The 25,162-nt window shown below is 37.7% G+C and overlaps 1 protein-coding gene across 3 annotated transcripts in view; it reads right to left on the bottom strand.

Moving 5' to 3' along the window:
- The window catches only part of PRDM5 (PR/SET domain 5), a 209,513-nt gene that overhangs the window by 61,429 nt on the left and 122,922 nt on the right, over nt 1–25,162 (bottom strand). For all 3 annotated transcript variants that reach the window (XR_009563928.1, XM_030863957.2, XM_030863958.2), the window contains 2 exons: nt 23,947–24,107; nt 20,691–20,784 (listed from right to left, as the gene is read on the bottom strand). Coding sequence is in view for 2 of the 3 variants with exons in the window: in XM_030863957.2 (XP_030719817.1) it covers nt 20,691–20,784; nt 23,947–24,107 (255 nt within the window). In the remaining variant the exon portion in view is untranslated. The remainder of the gene's footprint in view (nt 1–20,690; nt 20,785–23,946; nt 24,108–25,162) is intronic.

Genomic DNA, 25,162 nt, shown 5'->3' with positions numbered 1-25,162 from the left:
CCACCATTCCAGACCCCTCAACCTATGGAGCATCTAATAAATTAGCAGAGCACCACAGAGAGAAGTGAAATGCTATGCTGGCTAATGGGAGCAGCTCAAGTTCATTCTTGGCAACTTGCTATGAACTCAAATACTTTTCCTCTGCAGCAAAGAGAGTCACAACACCCCACTGACCTCACTGAACCCCACGTTGTTAGTCTTGGAATACTATTCATCAAATCCTGTGGCATTTCACTTGCCATCTTCAAAAAAGAAAGACAACAAAATCTGAACTTTACATTTGATATTCTACTTTTAAAAGTTTAAAGAGTTTACTACTGGAAGGAAGTGGACCATAAAATGTAAAAATCAAAAGATGACCGAGGGGACCTTTGCTTTGGCCACCTGAATCAAAACAAATTGAGTCTTTTTTAAAAAATGCAAGTTTCTATGGAGCTCCAAAACAGTAAAAGATGCATTGTTTTCCTTAAGAGTCTTCAGTTACGGTATCCCACCCTCATCTCTGAAAAGATGCCACATCAAGTGAGGTGAGGTTCCCTGGGAAGAAGAAAAATAGGAGAGCCACGTGCCCACTAACTTTCTAGTCTGAAATAATAAAGAGCCAGACCTACTTATGGGTGGAGGGCAAAACAAAAAACAGTTTTACTGATGCAGAATACGAAAGGACAACAGTTAACTAGGAAGAGAAAGTAAAAGTTTTCCTACTCAGGATGCCCTGGCTTGGGCCAACCAGGTATGTAAATGACACCCATTACATGTCATTTTGTCTGAAGGGAGCAAGACATCTTCCTCAGGTCCTCGATACGGGTGCTGATAGAAGCAAAGTGGATTGTTTAATAGGAGAAACCTCAGCACAATCCAGACACTGAGGAAGTTTCAAAGGTTCTGACCAGAAAGAAAAACTCCTACATGAGTTCTCCACACTGCTATGTGAAGAGACACTTTACAGTAAGGTTGGGAAGTAAAATAAGGTAATCACTGATCTGGTTTTGCTGTTAGGCAGTCAGATTTTGGTGGGAAAATCATTAATCTTTTCACCCAGTAGTTTCCCGTTTTTAGGAATTTCTACCAGAAGTTTTATTTAACCCAGTATTTACGAGCACAGTTTGTGAAGAGTGGTCATGCAGTGATGAAGCAGTTAAACCTTAGGTGCCTGCACACAGAGGGGTTTTCCTGCTCACAGGGCCAGCAAGGAAGAATCAGAGTATAAAACCGGGAGCAGCAAGAAACCCAGAAAACTAGTTTCTTATCCAAAACCTAGAAAAGCTATAAAACCTTCCCCAGGCCTGAGGCACAATTCAGAACTACAGAAAAACAACACACAGAGAAGCTGTTCTTGGAGGGAAACATGGTAGCAATGGTAGGAGAAAGCACATATCAGAGGCAATCAAATCTCCTTCGGTTTTCCTAAACTAAAAAAAAAAAATGCTGTGTTCCAGATTTAACAGAGGCAGCAATTGATAATATTAGCTAATAATTTACCAATAAAGCTGCTGAAATACAGTTTCAATAATGAAAATCATTGCACAGGCCACTTCTGTTTTTGAGGATCCCAGCAGATCAAAAAAAGAAATGATAAAAATAGTTACATAGATGATGATATATTTTAAATGATCCATCTTATCATGGTCCCTGTGACTGTACTATGGTCCCTGTGACTGTACTATTAATTCACTTGATGATTGTTCATCACACTATATTCCAAGACAATGTCACTCCCTCACTCTTCCTTATGTGCCCCATATCCCAGCCTATGACTAACCTTGACATAAGCATTATAATTTTTATATTAAAAAACTAGGGCCTTTGATATTTTCGAAAAAAGTAAAAAAAAAAAAAAAAAAGATAATCACATTACCAATGAAAGTCAAAATGAATGTCTCTCCCTCTTAAGTTGTTATATATGCTTGTTACTAGCCCAAAATCAACCAGGGAAGAGATAAATACAGAAAAGAGGAAAAAATGGTTTATTCCACTGATGTGGTTGATCAGAAATTATCTGAAGTATCAAAATCACACTGAGAAAATAAGAATCATACATAGAGCTCAAGACTCTACCCACGAGGAAGACTTCTTAGGGAAAATCTGAGCTCTCAATCTTAATCTCTGAAGTATGATGGGGGGGTAGAGGAAATCTTTTATTTCTATGCAGATTCTATACTCAACTATTCTGTTAACTCTTAGATTACCTGTGGGTAAAAGAATATGTGATTTGACCTAACGTTAGTAATTAACCACTTAGAAAATAAAGATAGCAAAATAAATTCCCTCTCAAAATATAGGGGTTATCTAATTATAAACATGTGAAAAGACATGTTTAAATTTTCATTTGTGTTTACAATGACTGTTAATTGTTTATTTTTGTTTATGACTAATTGTAATTGTTGCCTTATAGTTACTTAGCTACTGTTTTTATTAACTTTGGACAAATATTCTACAAAGAATGAAAAAATTCCTTTAGAAAAACTATTAGAGAAGGAAGAAAAACAGTGGCTAAAATCCAAGTATCATCAAACCATGATATACCAATTCTTTATTTCTAAGATGATCACAGGTAGTTACCAAAAAATTAAATATTTCCTAAGACAGTGATTTATTACTACATTCAAATAGCAGTGTGCAAGCAGGCCTAGAACAGAAGGGCCAACACAGCCGGTATCTATTAACACGGAAAGTTGGTTGGAACTGTAGGCAAGTAATTAACCTTCTGGCCCAGAGCTTTAAAACCCCAAAAGCAGTTCCTAGAATTTCTTTCATAATTTATGAACGACTGATGAAATTCATGTCACAGTCCATGGATTCCCTTGTGGAATTAACCCCAGCTCTCACTGACCCTAAGAAGCTATAAACCAACGGGAGAACATGCTCTACTATTTCAGCTGACCCGCAGAGTGCCATCTCTGTCATTCCAACGTAGGAAACTGGATGATAAATTACAGAGCTGCCTGCCAGGCACAGACCTAAACATTCACCTTCACTAACGATGATGGCAACATACAGTCCACGCACCCTCACTCACCCCAGACCAGCCTATTTGACAGCAAACCCTCATCAGTGTTCTAGAGATGATCTATATGCTGCTGCTAAAGGTTATAAAGAAGATGATGATGACGACACTGGGACTAGAGGGTCAGACCTTATATTAAGGGAGTATGAATACCTGTGATTAAATACAAGTAGGAATAACAGAAACAAAACACACAGCACAGCTGGCAGCAACAGCTCACATGATAGCACGCTTACACCATGCTAGGCACCGTGCAGAGTTCTTTGCCTACACGTTCAGTTGTTCCTTGAAACAAGGCTACGAAGTTGGTGCTTTTATTACACCTGTTTTTCAGGTGAGGAAACTAAGCCTTGAAGAGGTTAAGCAATTTGTGATAGCTCATACAAGGAGGAAATCAATAAAATGGAACTTGAAAACCTGTAATCTGACTCTAGGATCTGACTCTGGATATAAACCAGGTATAAAATAATATGGTATCATAGACTGTTGATCCTGTGGTACAGAAGTTTCTCCATACCTAGAGTTAAAGACCTCAGTTAGACCATAAGTAACAAACTACATCCCCTCAAGCTTCCAAGTCGAGATTATTATCCTCAACTGGTTGTTTATCAACATGATAATATCATCTAACGTTACGCATTATGGAAGGAATTTACAAAATTCTAGGGTGAGTTCGAGAGTAACAGTAAAGGTTAGGAGGCATGGTAAAGAAGAAGAAACAAAAACACCAGCAATGTGATATACTGGAAAAAGTTTAAGCCTTAGTTTAGTTCTAGAAGAACCACATATAAATTATGTAACCTTAGCAAATCATTGTATTTTTCTGGGCATTAGTTCAATTAAAAGGCTTGAACTAGAAAACTTCTGAAGTTCCTTTCTTTTCTAAAAGTGAAGACTATTATATTTTAATAATCTATACAAGCAGATGTCTTGGGCACACTTGCCATGCATGTCCTTATTCTAATCACCTAATTATGAAGAATGAGTGGACTTTAGAAGGTAGATACAAGGTTTGTGACAAATAATATTTTCAATGTTAATGGCAAAACCAGAGTTTTGCCATACTTCACCCTTAGCAGTACGATATGGCAGCAATGGGAATAGAAGACAGAGAGGCAGTAGACAAAGAAGAAAGAGGGTGAACCGAGGATACAACTGGTTGGTTATTTACAGTAGTAAAGGAAAAAAATCAATCGAAACATGAAAGAATTGGAGAGATTTTAAAAATGTAGTTTTTAAACACTATTAACAAAAAAAGACAACAGAGACATAAATAGGAAGATCCCTCCCAGCACTAAAAAACGGGTAGTAATCCAACAGCTAAGTGATCACGCCTTACAGAATGACCACAGCCAAGAACCAATAAAATAAAGCCTGCTGTAAGAAAGTTAACACGAAGAAAAGAAAAACACATTTAACGCTACACAAAGCAATACTGTCACTATACCAAATAGGACATGATGAGAGATACCAAATGGCAAACTGGAAGAAAGAAACATAAACTGAAATCATATTTCTTCTTCATAAAGCTTAGTGTTATTTGATGTCACAAAAAAGAAAACTGACATCCCCAGATATTGATGTACAGTTTGAATACCATAAAAAAAAAGTGAAACTGACTCCTTCAACATAATGGGAAAATGATGAAAAGACTATTTATTACCTCTATAAAAATCTCATCACACTGCAGTGTATTCAAATGTACATCCACCTCACTGAAAGGCTCAACTATCAATTAATAATCATTTCTCAGAAATAAAAGAAGTAATCTGTCCAACCATATGACATTCTGGAAAACAAAAAATTATGCAGAAAGTAAAAAGATCAGTGGTTGCCAGGGGTTGAGAATTGTGAGATGAACACACAAAGCAAAGTGGATTTTTAAAGCAGTGAAAATACTCTGGATGACATAGTAATGGTGGATACATGTCATTACACATTTGTCCAAACCCACAGAATGTGCAACACCAACACTGAACCATAAGGTAAACTATGGACTTTGGGTGGTTATAATGTGTCAATGTAGGTTCATCAATTATAGCAAACATACCAGTCTGGTTAGGAATATTGATAGTAGGGGAAATTACACATGCATAGGGGGAGGAAGTAGATGGGGAAAACTCTGTACCTTCCTCTCAATTTTGCCGTGAACCTAAAACTTCCCTAAAAACAAAGTCAATTAAAAAAAAAAAAAGAAGAATCTGGTGAAACTAAACTTAATCATTTTCTCTGTATTACTGCCCACTATTAAAATGAGTCAGAAGTAAATGACCAAGTAAATGCTGCTTAAAAAAAAAAAAAAATCGAAACACCTTTCATTTGGCTCTAAAGCGTAAAATTTTCATACTACAGAAATAATATAATACTTTCAGAATTTCACTCATCTTTTATACTGGAAAAGTTATAAAAGTTTTGTCATTTTTGTGGTACTAATAATAACTGTGTAGCAGCTATGTAACCGTGTAGCAAAAAAAAAAAAAAAAAGAAGAGAACACAAAAATAAAACAGAATTTGAAGTAAAAAGATTTGGATCTTATTACTTTGGATAGGTCATTTGCTTCTCTGAATCTCAGCTTCTTCACCTAGAAAATGAGAATGATACTGGAAACCCATCACACTGACTATGAAAGGATTAACTTAGAAAATATTTGAGAAAGGTTCCCTCCTTCAATTAACGTGATTAAAAACCTGAGCCAGATCTGCCCTGCCCTTCAGCTTAGAATCTAGTGAAGGAACAGATAAAGTAAGTATAATATCATAACTGAAAAGAGACATTCATATATACCAGACAACGGGAACCCTCAAAATCTCTAGTGGATGAGAGGCTGCATAGCACAAGAGACTATAATATACCACACAACTGTTTGTAATCGTTCTAGTTCCTATAGAATTGATTCATCAGACAAAATGGATGGGCAGTTTGTCAGGGCTAGTATTCCTCTCTGTTTTATCTAATGACAATTTAAAAAACTAGGCAATTCCAAGCTAAAAGGAGTCACAAAGAATGGAAAGAAAAGCAAAAGCTTACTACATTGTGAGTAGGCCCAGCTGATAGACTGAGGAGTTTAGCAATTTTATTCTTTGATGCTAACATTTCTCGAAGTGAATTCCACAAACTCTTGTGGGTATTATATGAAAAAATGGTTCTACTGTCAATTAAATTTGGATTCAGATCTGGGACTTCTCACTATGAAGCCAGTATCCTTCCCACTATCCTACAGGTACTGCAATCTACTTGTAGATACTTTTACTTATTCAAGAAACATTCACTCAGTTCTTTCTCTATGCCAGGTAGTGCTCTGAATAGGATCAGATATGGGCACAGCTCTAAGGAAGCAAGAATCTACAAACTACTGAAGAAGGGCCAGCATCTGAAGGGTGCTGTGTGGAGAGAGGTACACCATAGAGCATGCCAACCTAGTAAGAGGGGAGTGAAGCGATGGGCGGGTAACACATCAGGGAGAAAGTAACATTTAATTGGAGACTGGAGGGGAGTGAAAGAAGCCCAGTAAAGGAGCCTGGGATGTCAAGTGCAAGGGATGTTCATTTGCACAAGGTAAGGGGAAACCACTGAAAAGTTTTAAGTAGGAAAATAGCTTGACTAGGTAAGCCTCATCAATTCTTTACACCTTCTTTTATAAAATAATACATATGCTTTCCAAAGTATTTCAAAGAAAACTTCTGAATAATCCATGAGAATTGCAAATTTCATGGAATTCCTTTTTCAAGATGGCTAAGCATGAAGTAACGATACTCTGCTTCTTCAAAAGAATCTGAGTTCTCTCTGAACAGTATAACTGTAAGCAAAAACCAAAACAACAAAAGTCTGTTTTGTTTAAAGAATACAGTCTTCCCTGCTGAAAGAACTAGGCTCTGAGGGAGATGTACACAAGACGTGAGCTATGAAGCTGGATGTTCAGGAGACAGATCTCAGCTGCACTTGGTTGGCATCTGTGTCCATTCCATTGTTCTTATTGAAATAATACACTCCCACTTTTAATTATGAAAAATTTCAAACATGAAGAAAAATTAGAAAACTAGTGCAATGAACACTATATACCCTCACTTGGGTTTAATATTACCATACTTGCTTTCTTATTCTCATTTCTCTCTCTTCAACATATATTTTTCTACGTACTTCTTCTTGCTGGCCCATTTGACAGTAAGATGCAAAGACATGTCACACCTAAGTAATTTAGCAGGAAGGTTCTGACAGTAACAGTTACCTGCATAATCATAATAGAAGATTAATATACTTTAAATATTTTTATTGTACAAGAAAATTATTATAGAAAAATTAGAAAACAGAAAATCATGAAGAAAATTCAAACTGTCCATATTCACAATACACAGAGACAACCAGTTACTAATTTAGTACTTAACCTTTAAGACCTTAATATAACAATGTTTTATCCTTACAAAAATATACTATTTTATTTTGTAACTTATCATTCTCATTTCTTTTCATATTTATATTTATACAATCATTTTTATTGTCTATACAATATCCCAATTTATAGATATACCATAATTTATATAACCAATCTCCTGAATGTTGGATATGCAGGCTCAATCTCCAATTTTTTGCTATTTATAAACAGTTCTTCAAGAAACAGGACAATATTTTTTAAACAAACCTTACTGCCTTTTTGGACTTAGTAATCAAGCATACTTAGGGTTTATGTCTAATAAAGAAGGTAGTAATAATTTTAAAAGCCAAGGACAAGTTTTCATGTCATATGGTCAATTAATTTGTGAAAGATTATTCTGGAGGTCATTAGGGTTTAATTTCAATAAAGAAAGTAGTGAGGCATACAATAGTTCAGATTTTAAAATACCACCAAAAATAATTTTTCCAACTGAGTTCCCCTTTATTAAATACTTATTAAAAAGAAAGGCTTAGTTAATCAGGAACATACCCCTCTACAGTGCATTTTTCCAAAGGTAATATGCTAAGAAAATTCCATGATTATGCCAGACATCATGATGTTAACTTAGTTCCTTATCAACAGTTAATCCAGATTATGTTTATAAACTAAGTTATTAAAGTTCCAGCATATTCAACAATTTAAGATCTTGATAAAGTTGAAAGAAAGAAAAGGAAAGATATTGAACATAAAATTCTCAGTACGATGTCCTGTAAGAAAGAAAAACCAAAGAAAAGGAGGAAGAGATAATATAAGAAACTACATCTTTCAATAAAGCCTTGCCACCCAATGTTAATGAATACAATTCAATGATTCATTTAATTTTGGAAAAGTAGTCTTCAGTGGGAATATTACAGAAGACTTTCAGAGATTATACTTATGACAATTAACTGACCATCTATTAATACTATGAACCAGCAGCACTAAGTATTTTACAGACACGATTCAATTTATTCTCCACAAAGGACTTATGAGGTAAAGTGGATTCAGAGAGGTTAAGTAGTTTGCTCAAAACTGCACAGCTAGTAAGTGGCAGAGGTCAGGATTCGAATTCAAATTAGTTGTTTCTGAAGTGCTGCCCTTTCCAGTACCCGAAGCAGACTCCCCTGGCAGAGGAAGGTAGCGGAGGAGACACATTGGGACTCGCTTCTACTGAGCAGGACAACTCTCTAGGTGGGGAAAGTTGTGCAATCTCACTATCACTCAGATTCCTCCAAACCCCAACTAAAGGATTTCACATAGCAGGAAATAGCTTACTGGTAGGATAACCTTTTAGAAAGGTTCTATCTACAGGCAAATTTGAGAGGTAAGGTCTGCAGTATTCCTATAAATATGCCCAAAGCTGGAAAGCTTTAAATGGTTTTCTGTTTACAATCATAAACATATCAACCCAACAGCAAACGGTACCTATAAAAGTGCACCGTTGGCACACCTCCTATTCATCACCTGCCCTTTTAAAATCCAGATTCCAGCAAAGGCAATGACAATGGACATTAACATGTTTCAGTAGCAGTAGCAGTAGAAGCAGCAGCAGCAGCTTAAGAATTTATCTCAAAAGACAGAGTGACAGTTGGAACCAAAACAGTCTGAGCAATCAAATGAGAGAAATGGTGTCAGTTAAATAGGATGGCCTCTGTCAGTTGGATCCTTACCTGCACAGGCAACACATTCTTCTCTGCAACTTCTACCTCACCTGACCCCAAAACACACACACACACACACACACACACACACACACACACTCCTATTTTCCTAGGCATTCATCATTGGCTAGGTGGTCCTTCTAGAGCATTATTTCCCCAAATATGGTCTGTGCACTCCTGGGGATCCCCAAGATTCTTTCACGAGGCCTTCATGGTCAAAACTACTTTCACAATAATATTATTATGCTATTTTCCTTTTTCACTGTGTTGATTTTGCACTAATGGTACACAAGTAACAGTGGGTAAAACTGCTGGGCCTTGGTGCAGATCAAGACAGTGGCATCTGATGGTACTAGTCATCACTGCATCTTCACAGACACACACTCATAACAGAAATACATGCTGGTTTCATAAACAGAATGCCCTTGATGAAGTAAAAATTATTAATTTTATTAAACCCTAACTCTTAAGATATTTTAATATTCTTAGTTATAAAATGGGAAATAAGTACTTGTAATGCATATTGATATATTAAAGTTGTCTCAAGGAAAAGCACTTGTGTGACTGAGTCATGAGCTCACCTAACAGCTTTTTCTCATGGAACACCATTTTTACTTGAAACAAAATGATTGACATATAAAATATGGTTATTCAGATTTGGTATCTGGTAAACATTTGTTTTTTGAAAATAAAAGAAGCCTGTCGTTTCAAAAGAAAGAAGGAACGAAGGAAGGGAGGGAGGGAGGGAAGTGTTTCTTACCAAACATAAGCATTAGAGCAGTCAAAGCAAAATTTAGAATTTTGGAAAATCTGTACATGCTACCATGTGCTTGAAGGCTTCCGAATACTTAAGACTTGCCTAATGAGATCGGTGATGACACTAACACATGTGGAGGATCCACGTAACTCAGTGAGCCACTATTTTCCAAGTGATCTGTGCATCATGTTACAGAATCACACATGGGTAAAAGATCATTCAAAGTGCGAGACACACCAATGGATTTTAATGCGACAGAATAAGAGAAGTTCACCGAGATGATTTTAAGTTCCACAACACAAGCCTTAAAAAAAAAAGACCACTTTTTGAGTTTTACTGTAGTAACAAATAATATCTAGAATTATTTACAAAGGCTAGTTAAAACTCTCCTCTTCTAACTGCACACCTATGTGAGGCCAGAGTTTCTTCAAATTCAGCAATCAAAAGAACATGTTGCAGCAGGATGAATGAAGAAACAGACATGAGAAACTGTCTCCTCTTGAACCAGACATTAAAGAGAGTTTCAGAAATGTAAAACAATGTCTCCCGCCTCACAATATTATTTCTGATTAGAAAAATGTAGCTACTTTCTACAAAAATATGTTATGTTAACATGTAATGGGTTTCTTATTGTTATTTTTAACAAATTAATAAATATTGTTAAATGTTCTCAGCTTTAATTTCTAATATAGTAAACAGCTATAGACACAACCCACACAAACGAAAGCTTCCCAGGGTCCTCAATTATTTTTGAGATGATATGGAGTGTTGAGGCCAAAACGTGAGCACCAATGATCCAGAGGGCCCTGTTCCTCAGAGGCCGCATCAGCTGTCTGCCCTGACCCTTCCCACCCCACCTTCACTCAGGGTCCTCGCCACTTCACTGCGTGCTCCCTAACAGTATATAACTAAATGTTTCCTACAGAATAGGCTGTGACCCCATACCTGTGTTACCCTATAGCACAAACACAAATCACTAAACCTAGTGTGGGAAAGGGCTGAATTAAATCCCGTGATTTACAGACGGGCGCGAGCCGCGGCTAAAAGCGCGGACCCCAGAGACGGGCGGGAGACGCTAAGGCTGCTGCTGCCGCCACCAAGAAGCCTGTGTGCGAGCACAGGTCACTATCCACACACCCCTTCCGCGGAGCCTGTGCAGCCCGCCACTGCCAGGGTCCCGGGATCCAGGGACAACTTCCCAGTGAGAACGCACGGCGCGCCTCAGGCTGGTGCAACGTAATGCCGGCCTCTGCCGCTGCAGACCCGTCCCGCATGCAGTGCCCCTCCCACCCCCGGGCCTGAGTGAGCCAGAGCCCCGAATCAGCGGCTCCTTTAACCCCGTCCTGTCTGAGCGAAGAACGGACGCCCTCCGGCGACCTACATGCAGAGGCGGGGCCAAATCCAAAGCTGAGCCCCTGGGAGCTCTGCGAACAAAGAAGAGAAAGGGAAATCTCTCCCAGCAGCCTCAGAAGCAGCGGATTAAAGCTCCACAATCAACTTGATGTACCCTGCATCTGTGGAATACATGAATAGACAACGAGTCACCCCAATTGAGGAGGTGGACTTCGAGAGCAAGATCTATGATTTTTTCCCCTTTACCTCTTTTTGTGAATGTGTATGTGTATGCTTCTGTGTGAGATCTTGTCTGTATAGCTTTGCTTCCACCATTTGTCCTAGGGTTCTATCCGTCCATGGTTTTTTAAAAAATTTTTTTTCTTAATAATTAATTTTGATTTTAATAATTTTATTATACTTTTCTTTCTTTCTTTCTTTCTTTCTTTCCTTCCTTCCCTCCTTTAGACAACGAATCACTCCAAATTGAGGAGGTGGTCTCTGAGAGCAAGATTTATGATTTTTTCCCCTTTACCTCTTTTTGTGAGGGTGTATGTGTATGCTTCTGTGTAAGATTTTGTCTGTATAGCTTTGCTTCCAACATTTGTCCTAAGGTACTATCCGTCCCTTTTTTTCTTTCTAAATAATTATTTTTTAATTCAATAACTTTATTATACTTTATTTTATTTTACTGTATCTTCTTTCTTTGTCTTTTTTCCTTCCTTCCCTCCTTCCTTCCTTCCTCCCTCCCGCCCTACCTCCTTTCTTTCCTTCTTGCATTCTTTCGTTCTTTGCTTCTTTCTTCCTTCCCTCCCTCCCTCCCTCCTTTCTCTTTCTTTCTTTCTTTCTTTCTTTCTTTCTCCTTTCTTTCTTTCTTTCTTTCTTTCTTTCTTTCTTTCTTTCTTCATACTTCTACTAATTCTCTCTACTTTTTCTCCCTTTTATTTTGAGCCGTGTGGATGAAAGGCTTTTGGTGCTCCAGCCAGGAGTCAGGGCTCTGCCTATGCGGTGGGAGAGCCAACTTCAGGACACTGGTCAACAAGAGACCTCCCAGCTCCACATAATATCAAACGGTGAAAATTTCCCAGAGACCTCCATCTTAACACCAGCATGCAGCTTCACTCAACGACCAGCGAGCTACAGTGCTGGACAACCTATGCCAACCAACTAGCAAACAGAAACACAACCCCACCCATTAGCAGAGAGGCTGCCTAAAATCATAATAAGGCCACAGACACCCCAAAACACACCACCAGACGTGGACCTGCCCACTAGAGAGACAAGATCCAGCCTCATCCACCACAACACAGACACTAGTCCCCTCCACTAGGAAACATACACAACCCACTGAACAAACCTTAGCCACTGGAGACAGACATCAAAAACAGCGGGAACTACGAACCTGCAGCCTTCAAAAAGGAGACCCCAAACACAGTAAGATAAGCAAAATGAGAAGACAGAAAAACACACAGCAGATGAAGGAGCAAGATGAAAACCCACCAGACCTAACAAATGAAGAGGAAATAGGCAGTCTACCTGAAAAAGAATTCAGAATAATGATAGTAAAGATGATCCAAAATCTTGGAAATAGAATGGACAAAATGCAAGAAACATTTAACAAGGACCTAGAACAACTAAAGACGCAACAAACAACAATGAACAACACAATAAATGAAATGAAAAAGACTCTAGATGGGATCAATAGCAGAATAACTGAGGCAGAAGAACGGATAAGTGACCTGGAAGATAAAATAGTGGAAATAACTACTGCAGAGCAGAATAAAGAAAAAAGAATGAAAAGAACTGAGGACAGTCTCAGAGACCTCTGGGACAACATTAAATGCACCAACATTCGAATTATAGGGGTTCCAGAAGAAGAGAAAAAGAAAGGGACTGAGAAAATATTTGAAGAGATTATAGTTGAAAACTTCCCTAATATGGGAAAGGAAATAGTTAATCAACTCCAGGAAGCACAGAGAGTCCCATACAGGATAAATCCAAGGAGAAATATGCCAAGACACATATTAATCAAACTGTCAAAAATTAAATACAAAGAAAGCATATTAAAGGCAGCAAGGGAAAAACAACAAATAACACACAAGGGAATCCTCATAAGGTTAACAGCTGACCTCTCAGCAGAAACCCTACAAGCCAGAAGGGAGTGGCAGGACATACTGAAAGTGATGAAGGAGAACAACCTGCAGCCAAGACTACTCTACCCAGCAAGGATCTCATTCAGATTTGAGGGAGAAATTAAAACCTTTACAGACAAGCAAAAGCTGAGAGAGTTCAGCACCACCAAACCAGCTTTACAACAAATGCTAAAGGATCTTCTCTAGGCAAGAAACACAAGAGAAGGAAAAGACCTATAATAACGAACCCAAAACAATTTAGAAAATGGGAATAGGAACATACATATCAATAATTACCTTAAATGTAAATGGACTAAATGCTCCCACCAAAAGACACAGATTGGCTGAATGGATACAAAAACAAGACCCTTATATATGCTGTCTACAAGAGACCCACTTCAGACCTAGAGACACATACAGACTGAAAGTAAGGGGATGGAAAAAGATATTCCATGCAAATGGAAACCAAAAGAAAGCTGGAGTAGCAATTCTCATATCAGACAAAATAGACTTTAAAATAAAGACTATTAGAAGAGACAAAGAAGGACACCACATAATGATCAAGGGATTGATCCAAGAAGAAGATATAACAATTGTAAATATTTATGCACCCAACATAGGAGCACCTCAATACATAAGGCAAAAACCAACAGCCATAAAAGGGGAAATAGTAACACATTCATAGTAGGGGACTTTAACACCCCACTTTCACCCATGGACAGATTATCCAAAATGAAAATAAATAAGGAAACACAAGCTTTAAATGATACATTAAACAAGATGGACTTAATTGATATTTATAGGACACTCCATCCAAAAACAACAGAATACACATTTTTCTCAAGTGCTCATGGAACATTCTCCAGGATAGATCATATTTTGGGTCACAAATCAAGCCTCGGTAAATTTAAGAAAATTGAAATTGTATCAAGTATCTTTTCCGACCACAACGCCATGAGACTAGATATCAATTACAGGAAAAGATCTGTAAAAAATACAAACACATGGAGGCTAAACAATAAACTACTTAATAATGAAGTGATCACTGAAGAAATCAAAGAGGAAATTAAAAAATACCTAGAAACAAATGACAATGGAGACACTACGACCCAAAACCTATGGGATGCAGCAAAAGCAGGTCTAAGGGGGAAGTTTATAGCAATACAAGCCCACCTTAAGAAGCAGGAAACATCTCGAATAAACAACCTAACCTTGCACCTCAAGCAATTAGAGAAAGAAGAACAAGAAAACCACAAAGCTAGCAGAAGGAAAGAAATCATAAAAATCAGATCAGAAATAACTGAAACAGAAATGAAGGAACTATAGCAAAGATCAATAAAACTAAAAGCTAGTTCTTTGAGAAGATAAACAAAATAGATAAACCACTAGCCAGACTCATCAAGAAAAAAAAGGAGAAGACTCAAATCAATAGAATTAGAAATGAAAAAGGAGAAGTAACAACTGACATTGCAGAAATACAAAAGATCATGAGAGATTACTACAAGCAACTCTGCCAATAAAATGGACAATCTGGAAGAAATGGACAAATTCTTAGAAATGCACAACCTGCCAAGACTGAATCAGGAAGAAACAGAAAATATGAACAGACCAATCACAAGCACTGAAATTGAAACTGTGATTAAAAATCTTCCAACAAACAAAAACAAAGGACCAGATGGCTTCACAGGCGAATTCTATCGAACAGTTACAGAAGAGCTGACACCTATCCTTCTCAAACTCTTCCAAAATATAGCAGAGGGAGGAACATTCCCAAATTCCTTCTAGGAGGCCACCATCACCTTGATACCAAAACCAGACAAGGATGTCACAAAGAAAGAAAACTACAGGCCAATATCACTGATGAACATAGATGCAAAAATCCTCAACAAAATACTAGCAAACAGAATCCAACAGCACATTAAAAGGATCATACACCATGATCAAGTGGGGTTTATTCCAGGAATGCAAGGATTCTTCAATATACGCAAATCTATCAATGTGATAAACCATATTAACAAATTGAAGGAGAAAAACCATATGATCATCTCAATAGATGCAGAGAAAGCTTTTGACAAAATTCAACACCCATTTATGATAAAAACCCTGCAGAAAGTAGGCATAGAGGGAACTTTCCTCAACATAATAAACGCCATATATGACAAGCCCACAGCCAACATCACCCTCAATGGTGAAAAACTGAAAGCATTTCCACTAAGATCAGGAACAAGACAAGGTTGCCCACTCTCACCACTCTTATTCAACATAGTTTTGGAAGTTTTAGCCACAGCAATCAGAAAACAAAAGGAAATAAAAGGAATCGAAATCGGAAAAGAAGAAGTAAAGCTGTCACTGTCTGCAGATGACATGATACTATACATAGAGAATCCTAAAGATGCTACCAGAAAACTACTGGAGCTAATCAATGAATTTGGTAAAGGAGCAGGATACAAAATTAATGCACAGAAATCTCTGGCATTCCTATATACTAATGATGAAAAATCTGAAAGTGAAATCAAGAAAACACTCCCATTTACCACTGCAACAAAAAGAATAAAATATCTAGGAATAAACCTACCTAAGGAGACAAAAGACCTGTATGCAGAAAATTATAAGACACTGATGAAAGAAATTAAAGATGATACAAATAGATGGAGAGATATACCATGTTCTTGGATTGGAAGAATCAACATTGTGAAAATGACTCTACTACCCAAAGCAATCTATAGATTCAATGCAATCCCTATCAAACTACCACTGGCCTTTTTCACAGAACTAGAACAAAATTTTTCACATTTTGTATGGAAACACAAAAGACACCGAACAGCCAAAGCAATCTTGAGAAAGAAAAATGGAACTGGAGGAATCAGGCTCCCTGACTTCAGACTATACTACAAAGCTACAGTAATCAAGACAGTATGGTACTGGCACAAAAACAGAAAGATAGATCAATGGAACAGGATAGAAAGCCCAGAGATAAACCCACGCACATATGGACACCTTATCTTTGATAAAGGAGGCAGGAATGTACAGTGGAGAAAGGACAGCCTCTTCAATAAGTGGTGCTAGGAAAACTGGACAGGTACATGTAAAAGTATGAGATTAGATCACTCCCTAACACCATACATAAAAATAAGCTCAAAATGGATTAAAGACCTAAATGTAAGGCGAGAAACTATCAAACTCTTAGAGGAAAACATAGGCAGAACACTCTATGACATAAATCACAGCAAGATCCTTTCTGACCCACCTCCTAGAGAAATGGAAATAAAAACAAAAATAAACAAATGGGACCTAATGAAACTTCAAAGCTTTTGCACAGCAAAGGAAACCATAAACAAGACCAAAAGACAACCCTCAGAATGGGAGAAAATATTTGCAAATGAAGCAACTGACAAAGGATTAATCTCCAATATTTACAAGCAGCTCATGCAGCTCAATAACAAAAAAACAAACAACCCAATCCAAAAATGGGCAGAAGACCTAAATAGACATTTCTCCAAAGAAGATATACAGACTGCCAACAAACACATGAAAGAATGCTCAACATCATTAATCATTAGAGAAATGCAAATCAAAACTACAATGAGATATCATCTCACACCAGTCAGAATGGCCATCATCAAAAAATCTAGAAACAATAAATGCTGGAGAGGGTGTGGAGAAAAGGGAACACTCTTGCACTGCTGGTGGGAATGTGAATTGGTTCAGCCACTATGGAGAACAGTATGGAGGTTCCTTAAAAAACTACAAATAGAACTACCATATGACCCAGCAATCCCACTACTGGGCATATACCCTGAGAAAACCAAAATTCAAAAAGAGTCACGTACCAAAATGTTCATTGCAGCTCTATTCACAATAGCCCAGAGATGGAAACAACCTAAGTGCCCATCATCGGATGAATGGATAAAGAAGATGTGGCACATATATACAATGGAATATTACTCAGCCATAAAAAGAAACGAAATTGAGCTATTTGTAATGAGGTGGATAGACCTAGAGTTTGTCATACAGAGTGAAGTAAGTCAGAAAGAGAAAGACAAATACCGTATGCTAACACATATATATGGAATTTAAGAAAAAAAATGTCATGAAGAACCTAGGGGTAAGACAGGAATAAAGACACAGACCTAGTGGAGAACGGACTTGAGGATATGGGGAGGGGGAAGGGTGAGCTGTGACAAAGCGAGAGAGAGTCATGGACATATATACACTAACAAATGTAAGGTAGATAGCTAGTGGGAAGCAGCCGCATGGCACAGGGATATCGGCTCGGTACTTTGTGACCGCCTGGAGGGGTGGGATAGGGAGGGTGGGAGGAAGGGAGATGCCAGAGGGAAGAGATATGGGAACATATGTATATGTATAACTGATTCACTTTGTTATAAAGCAGAAACTAACACACCATTGTACAGCAATTATACCCCAATAAAGATGTTAAAAAAAAAAAAGAAAATGGAACCAGACTGAACATTAAAATATAAAGCACAAAAAAAAAATCACGTGATTTCATAAGAAAAAATAATAAAGAGAGAAAAAGTGAATGTATAGATCTCAAAATGCGAGCTTTATCATCATAGAAGCAAAATAACTACATAAACCCATTTGGTCACTGAGCCAGGTTCCAGCTTGGAAGGGAAAATGGATGCACGTGATTTGGAGGACAGGACAAAGCGAATAAAAGAGAAGCAGGGCTTCCCTGGTGGCGCAGTGGTTGAGAGTCCGCCTGCCGATGCAGGGGACACGGGTTCGTGCCCCGGTCCGGGAGGATCCCACATGCCGCGGAGCGGCTGGGCCCGTGAGCCATGGCCGCTGAGCCTGCACGTCCGGAGCCTGTGCTCCGCAATGGGAGAGGCCACAACAGTGAGAGGCCCGCGTACCGAAAAAAAAAAGAAAAAAAAAAAAAGAGAGAGGCAAAAGCAGCATTAGTCCATGCAGGAAAAGAAATCCACACCAGGACTGTTATGGAAGCCCAGATACTGCCAACCCGCCAGGTCTCCGCAGCCACCTCTGTTGCTTGACACCGACCACTTCAAATACAGCCCCAGCCATGCTGCCAGGCAACTGTCACCAAAAACATAGGCTTCACATCAAAATAACTCAAAGAAGAATTGTAAAATGTGAAAATGAAATGAGTCTGATTTTAAACAGAAAAATCCAGTTATAAGTAAATAATAATTGTAAATAAATAATTATACAACTATTTGTGTGGACATACATAAACACATAGGCCACCTTTATATTTTTACTTTACTTATTTAAATGTATATGCTGGCTGACTGTGCCTTAGCACTGTTGTCTGAATTTAGGTGGCCAGTTTTTTTGATCAGAAACCAATAAACCAGAACCTGTACAACATTTAAATAACCAAATCATATAAAAAAGATTTGAATTTTTAAAAATATTCTTTAGATTACAGATACTATAGAACATAACATGACAACCAAAAAAACTACAAATATTTATTAATATTTTTATCACAGAGAATTCTTGGAGCTCAAAAAAATCTTATTATTGCAACTTTGTAGCAGATAATAATTAAAATTTTAGAAGACATTACTAGTTTAAGTTTATTCTTCTCCACTGCCCATCCTCTACAACTAAAATAAAATGTAGGCACATGGAATTCTCAAGGATGGAATTATTTTGAATAATCAAGTGTTCTATGATTGGATTCATCTTTTCTATGCTGAAATACATGTTTTAATGCATTCTGAACAATAATCACTGCCTTTTAAAAACACACTATTATCAACCATAATTCAATTACATGATAATGTCTCAGGGCATTACTCTAAACTTATTACTATGATACACAGAAATAATACACTTTCCCCATCTCCTAGTTGCCCTCCTTCCACATACAAATTATACACACAAACACACACATACAGACATAAAATCTGCGGAGCAAATTATAAGTTACATTTTCAGGGTGGCACAAAGACGTCTTCTAAGAACTATGGATCCAGTATGGAAGGCTGCTGATTTCACTCTCGCCTTTAACCACGTCTGCCACAATTCCGCATGGCCCCCAAAACACAGAAGAGAGTGGTGCCCACTGACGTCAAAGACTACACTGTTAGGTTTCGGGGCTGGCCTGAGACTTCAGAGCTCTCTCTCCTCTCTCTTCATCATTTACTTGCCTCTTCTGTACAATCAGGACATGGTGCTAACAGTCTCGGGCACTATTTTAAGTCCACCTGTCCTCAGCATGATTCTCTGCTGTCCTTTTCTTTTTGCTTCTCTCTACTTTTCTTTTTGTTGTGTTCTGTTTCTGCTACACATATTGGACTGTGTCCTGAAAGCCTCACTTTCTGTAGATACTTCTAGTCAAGAAGATCTCCTTTCCTTCTTTAGGGCACCCATTATTCCACAGCCATCATGTATAATGTTTGATCTGTTCTTGGTTATATGTTTCATTTGAAAGTATTTAAGAGGCTATTCTAAGATGACAACTACTAAGTTGACCTACGCTTTTCAGCTTTAGCCAGAAAATTTCCAAAATAAGAAATTATGCTGCATGGCTGTCCTTTTTTTTCCCACCTTTGTATAATAATCACAGTATTATTCTTTGATCTGCTTAAACTAACATTTCTTCATTCACAACACAGTTATTGTGCTAAACACTGAGCTAGGAGCTAGGGACACAATGATAAAGAAAGTCAAATACTACGGCTCTTGAATAAAAAGCTTCAGCAATTTAATCCAGTTACACAGTTTACCAAACACAGTCCAGCTACTGAGAACCACTTAAGATTCACACACAATAATCTGGCTATCAAAATTAAGAGTATTCTTTCAAGTCTTTTCAAGAACTTCTCTACATGACAGATAAAACCCAAACAAAGTTCTTTGAAGAATACTTAGCTGTTCATTCACTAGGGCACAGCCCTCCCTCATGGGAGAAATTACACAGGAAGTTGTAAGAAATGAAGAAAACCCTTTAGGAAGCAATTCATGGCATAACAGATATTATGGTCACATCACCCTTGCATCCAATAAAATCTTATAGCATTCAAGCCACATTCCAAGGACGTTTTACATTTTAAAAGGCCACATTTGATGCGAGTTACAGGAGGGATTTTTAAGAGGAGGCCCTTAGCCTTCTGTAAAACTGCTACACCCTAGTCCATCTATTAGAATAGTGTATAAAGTAAATCACAGTTATTTCACAACCAAACATTAATCAGTTGCCACTTTAGATATTTAACTTAGTTTGGGAAAGTGTACTTATTCAAAATTTTTCTAGGGTAAGAAACTAGGTGCTATAAAACTTTACAAGAGAGGAAACAGTCAAGATTAATTCTTAATCTTGGAGTCATTTTGTAAAATTATAAACTCCTTCTCTTGGAAGAATTTGATTTCCCTATGTTGTTTTTATCTACATACCTGTGTGGCTACGGATATGAACTCTCAGTGTACCACTGCTGGCAAACTTCTGGCCACAATATGGGCAGATTTTCTCCTTTTCTCCTGTATGTGTCTAAACGGAAAGGAATAAAAAAGGTTGAGGACAAATATAAAGAATGAGGTTAAAATGATTAAGTGCCTCTGACAACAGTAAATCCTTTTTTTCCCAGGATTATGTTCCTTTAAAATGATTTAATATCACAATGAGATTTTAAACAATTTATCATGGTTATTCCCACTGGTTCAAAAAAACCTCTTAGAATCATGTGTTAGTGTTAATTTGAAAATAACTCTGCAGTTTACATTTTAAGCCTTTATGGAGCCCCCATGTAAAGATGATTAAGTTATACAAAGCCAGTATATGTTAACAAAACCGCATAATCAAAATGGGGCTACAGCTGCCCTTGACTGCTGCCAAGAAACACTTCCTTAGAAGCACTTTTCACATTCTTTGTGTGTATTTAGTGCTTGAGGACAGAATTAATCTCAATAAAGTAATCTGTTACTTGCATTATGTTTGTCAGACTGGATTGATTTTACTGCAAAGCAAAAAGGAATATAAATCTGATTTGATCTTTCAATTCAGCAGGTGTTAACTGAACAGTCAATTTGAAAGATCACTGCTGCCTTCAGTACCTTTAACCTGGACATAAAACTACCACACAAGAAAAGGTGACTGAGTATCACCAAAGCCAGTTTCAATACAATGTTAAGAGAGTTCAAAGAAAAAAAGAGTGACCTCTCCCAAAAAAGGAGGCACATGAGGTGTTTTAAACTTGTCTCACAATCTCATCAGGCGAGCAGTGTTTCTACCAACATCAAAATAGGTCATTCCAATAAATGAGGCGACAGAGCTACTTTTCAAGTCCCATTGGTTTTCAAACTTAGGAGAAGGGAAAAGGAGAAGGAAGCCATTACTTCAGATACCTGCACATTCTCTCAGACCCTTTTTAGAATTGTTAGCTTCAATGATAACCTAAATATGAACAAAAGCATATAGTGGATCATCCGGGTTACCACCACCATCACAAAACAGAACTTCCAGGGCCTGTGTTTGCCTTTGTTTTTAGGCAAATTACTGGCAAATATTATTATTTGAATTGCCATGAGCTAATGGAGAAAGAACAGGAAAGGTTTTTTAAAAGGTGTTTTAAAAAGGTTTTTTAAAAATGATGTGTTCCCAGAAAGGAAAGACAGGCTAGCTGGGATAGAGAAAAAAGGGTGGGATAATTATGTCAGAACCTGACAACCTCGAGGAACCACTAACTTAGCAAAACATTCTCATCTTCCATATTAAATCAATTGTTAACTTTAATATAATTGGTTTATAACCTTATTGGTTGATATTTAATTTATAAATTTTCATATTTGAATTATAATCTATATTTGGATATACACTATCATATTTATAGTTTTTAAAAGAGTTATAAATGAAATATCTTAGTCAACTTCAGTGTCCTCTAGATGTTTTTCCCTTGAAAAAGATTTATATTACATTCAAGTTTGAGGAATACAGTCTAATCAACAGCCACACTAGCCAATGATACTGTCTGCAACAAACATCTCCTTGATTCTTCAATTGGCAGCACTTAACTTTCCATTTTCATTACAAGTTCTTATACAAAACAGTTATACATCCTTTACACCTCAGTAAGAGCTGTTACTCCCATGGTCCACATTATGGTTCAATTTAAAGGAAATGGTATAACATTTTAACATATAACAGACCTGTGTTCTTCTCACTCCCTGACAGAAGGGACAAAATATGGCAATTCTTTCCTGATTAATATAACGTTGTTTGGGAATGGTATACATCTATTACTACAACATGGGATTATTCCAAACAGGAAACTACCAAGTTCTTTGTAGTACGTTTATAAAATCCACAGGATTTCTTTTGCTGCTACATAAGTATTTCATTGTTCACCTACTTATATTCAGTTACTTGTAGTACTTCAGTAATATAAGTTTCAAACTAAAGGATACTACGGCAATATTAATTAAAATAATTAAAGTGTTCTTTTTGGCTTAATTCAAAAATATATATTATTATTAGGTACAGAAATTTGATTGGTTGGTATTGTAAGATATTGAAAGTATAACACTGCAAAATCTTAAATATGGTTAGAAAGCATGGAAACATCACTATGAGAAGAATATTGGATAAATGTATGAGACAAAAATGAACAATGCACCACAAAATATATTCTATGATAATCTGTTATTGCAGACAAACAACTATATCTTTCTTGAAAATTCACTATACTTTCCCTCATTGATTAAAACATAATAAAAGTCTATTAAATTCATGAAGAAGTAATCGAATCAAAGAAAGTTGAAAGATTATTCTATTCAGAGCTTTGAAAAGAGAAGACAGTATCATTATTAATCAGCATTAAAGATACAAGAAAAGAAAGTTACTCAGTCCAGTTCTTTTGAAACAGCTGTATTAAGGACAGGTACCAAAATAAAAGTCATAATGACACAGAAGCCACTTCACATTCACTAGGCAGGACACGCCGAGCAGCAGAGACTACCACACTTCACAGTCATTTCTGAAGTCAACATTAAAACTTTCAACTGCATTAGTTATAATATGAATTTTGCTATTTAAAAAATATACTTAGAATGTATTTAATCAACAAGTAAAAATAACCTGTTGATTTGCTGGAGGTAATTAGCGTAACACAAATAAGATAATCTCCAAATCACCATCAGTATGAACATCATTTTATTCAAGTTGAGCAAATACTTATCAAGTCCCTGTTCTGTACCAGGAATTTCCCTAGGTCCTAGGGATGCAAGGTAAAGAAGGACCACTCTAACCCTAGAAGAAGTTAGACAGCTGAACTAGCTTTGAAAAATAAAACTATTAAAGCTCTACTCAGTATCTTTAAAAAAAGGAACCTATGTTAATCCAAAAATGTATAAAGTCGAAAAGCTCCCGTTCATCGAGTACACCGTAAGACCCACCTATCAGCATCGTTTAGGACTGTGTAGCATCCATACCTGAATCTAGGTTTGCTTTCACATGACAAATATATTCTCTTCTGATAAAATGAAGAAAACAGACATTTGCTAAAGAGCTGCTATCACTCATGGGTTTCGTATTTGTCATTTTGAGTAAATATGTTGATAAATTCATACAAAATTGATTATCACATGATAATTAACATACACGCCTGTATGGTTAAAATACGTAATCCATTCAAACTCACGGAAGGCTTCTACTTACTTTCTTATGACTTCTAAGCACTGAAGGTGTAACAAATGCCTTATTACACAGCTCACATCTGTACTTCTTGTGTCTTTCATGAACCACCTGGACATGAACATTTAAGGTGTCCTTCCTTTTAAAGGTAGCATCACAGTGATGACACTTGAAAGTCCTCTCACCTTAGAAATGAAAAAGCCAAATAAGAGAAACACAGACACAACAGCAGGGTGCTGTTAACTCCCCCTCACATGTACTAGATTTACGGCTGTTTTCTCCAAAAACCCAGCTTTACAGCTCTAACAATTTATCATAACCATAAAAGGTCACTTTTCCAACAACTGTTCAGTTCCATATTTGCTCATTCCCTGTGTGAATCATGTGGGGGGGGAGGGAGAGTCCTTTAACCTTCGTAGATTCTCAGTGCCTTTAACTGGAAAATGTGGGGACTGAATTCGCTAATTTTCTAAAGGTCCTATGAATTTTCTTTAAAAGTATGTATTTCTAAGGCAGGGGTTTGAGTTTGACAAAAGGTCACTGTTCTGCAGAGTGAGTTGCCTTTGGGGCCCCTCCTGAACTCCCCTCACCCCACCATTCTCCCTCTGGCCTTCAGGGGCAGAGGCAGAACTGGCTCCCAGGCAGTAAACTGGAGGGAAGCCCCTGAAGGCGGCCGTCAGAGCAGATCCTTCACCCCGGGACAGGAGAGGGCTACAACTCCACTATCTCAGGAACTTGGCCTGGAGGCCCCCTAATGCAGTCCTTGGTCTGCTGTGAAATGGCTAGGGAAGGGCTTCAACTTCCAGGCTCTCAGACTGTTTGGGGGCTGCCTCTCAAAGAGGCAGCTGGATTGGGGCAGGGGGACCCAGAGTGGCAACTGCCCTTTTCTACCCTAGAGCCCCTCAAAGGGCCCCCCAGCTCTAAGGCTGGGGTCTAGGGCTGTACCCTAGAGTCCAGCGGGGGGCCTCCACCACCTGGCCCCTGGCAGTGCCCTCAGGCCCCTTTTCTTTCCTGGGCAGGGGACCCGTGGTGGGACACAGCGTCTTCCGAATGCGTCCCGGAGAGGGTACCTGGGAGGGTTTTCACCTTCCCATCAAATAGCCTCGGCTTGCAGGAAAGCAACTCCAGAAGCTATGTTGAGGGAGTTTATGGGACTTTTTAAACTTTCATACCATGCCATGTCTAAAGTCCATTTTAAATACATTTTAAGTGATCAATGTACACAATTAGAAGATAGTGA

Source organism: Globicephala melas, chromosome 5 (assembly GCF_963455315.2).
Source record: "Globicephala melas chromosome 5, mGloMel1.2, whole genome shotgun sequence".
NCBI classification, from domain to species: domain Eukaryota; kingdom Metazoa; phylum Chordata; class Mammalia; order Artiodactyla; family Delphinidae; genus Globicephala; species Globicephala melas.
Note: the sequence above shows the minus strand (reverse complement) of the source record. Positions and strands in the feature narration are given on the sequence as shown.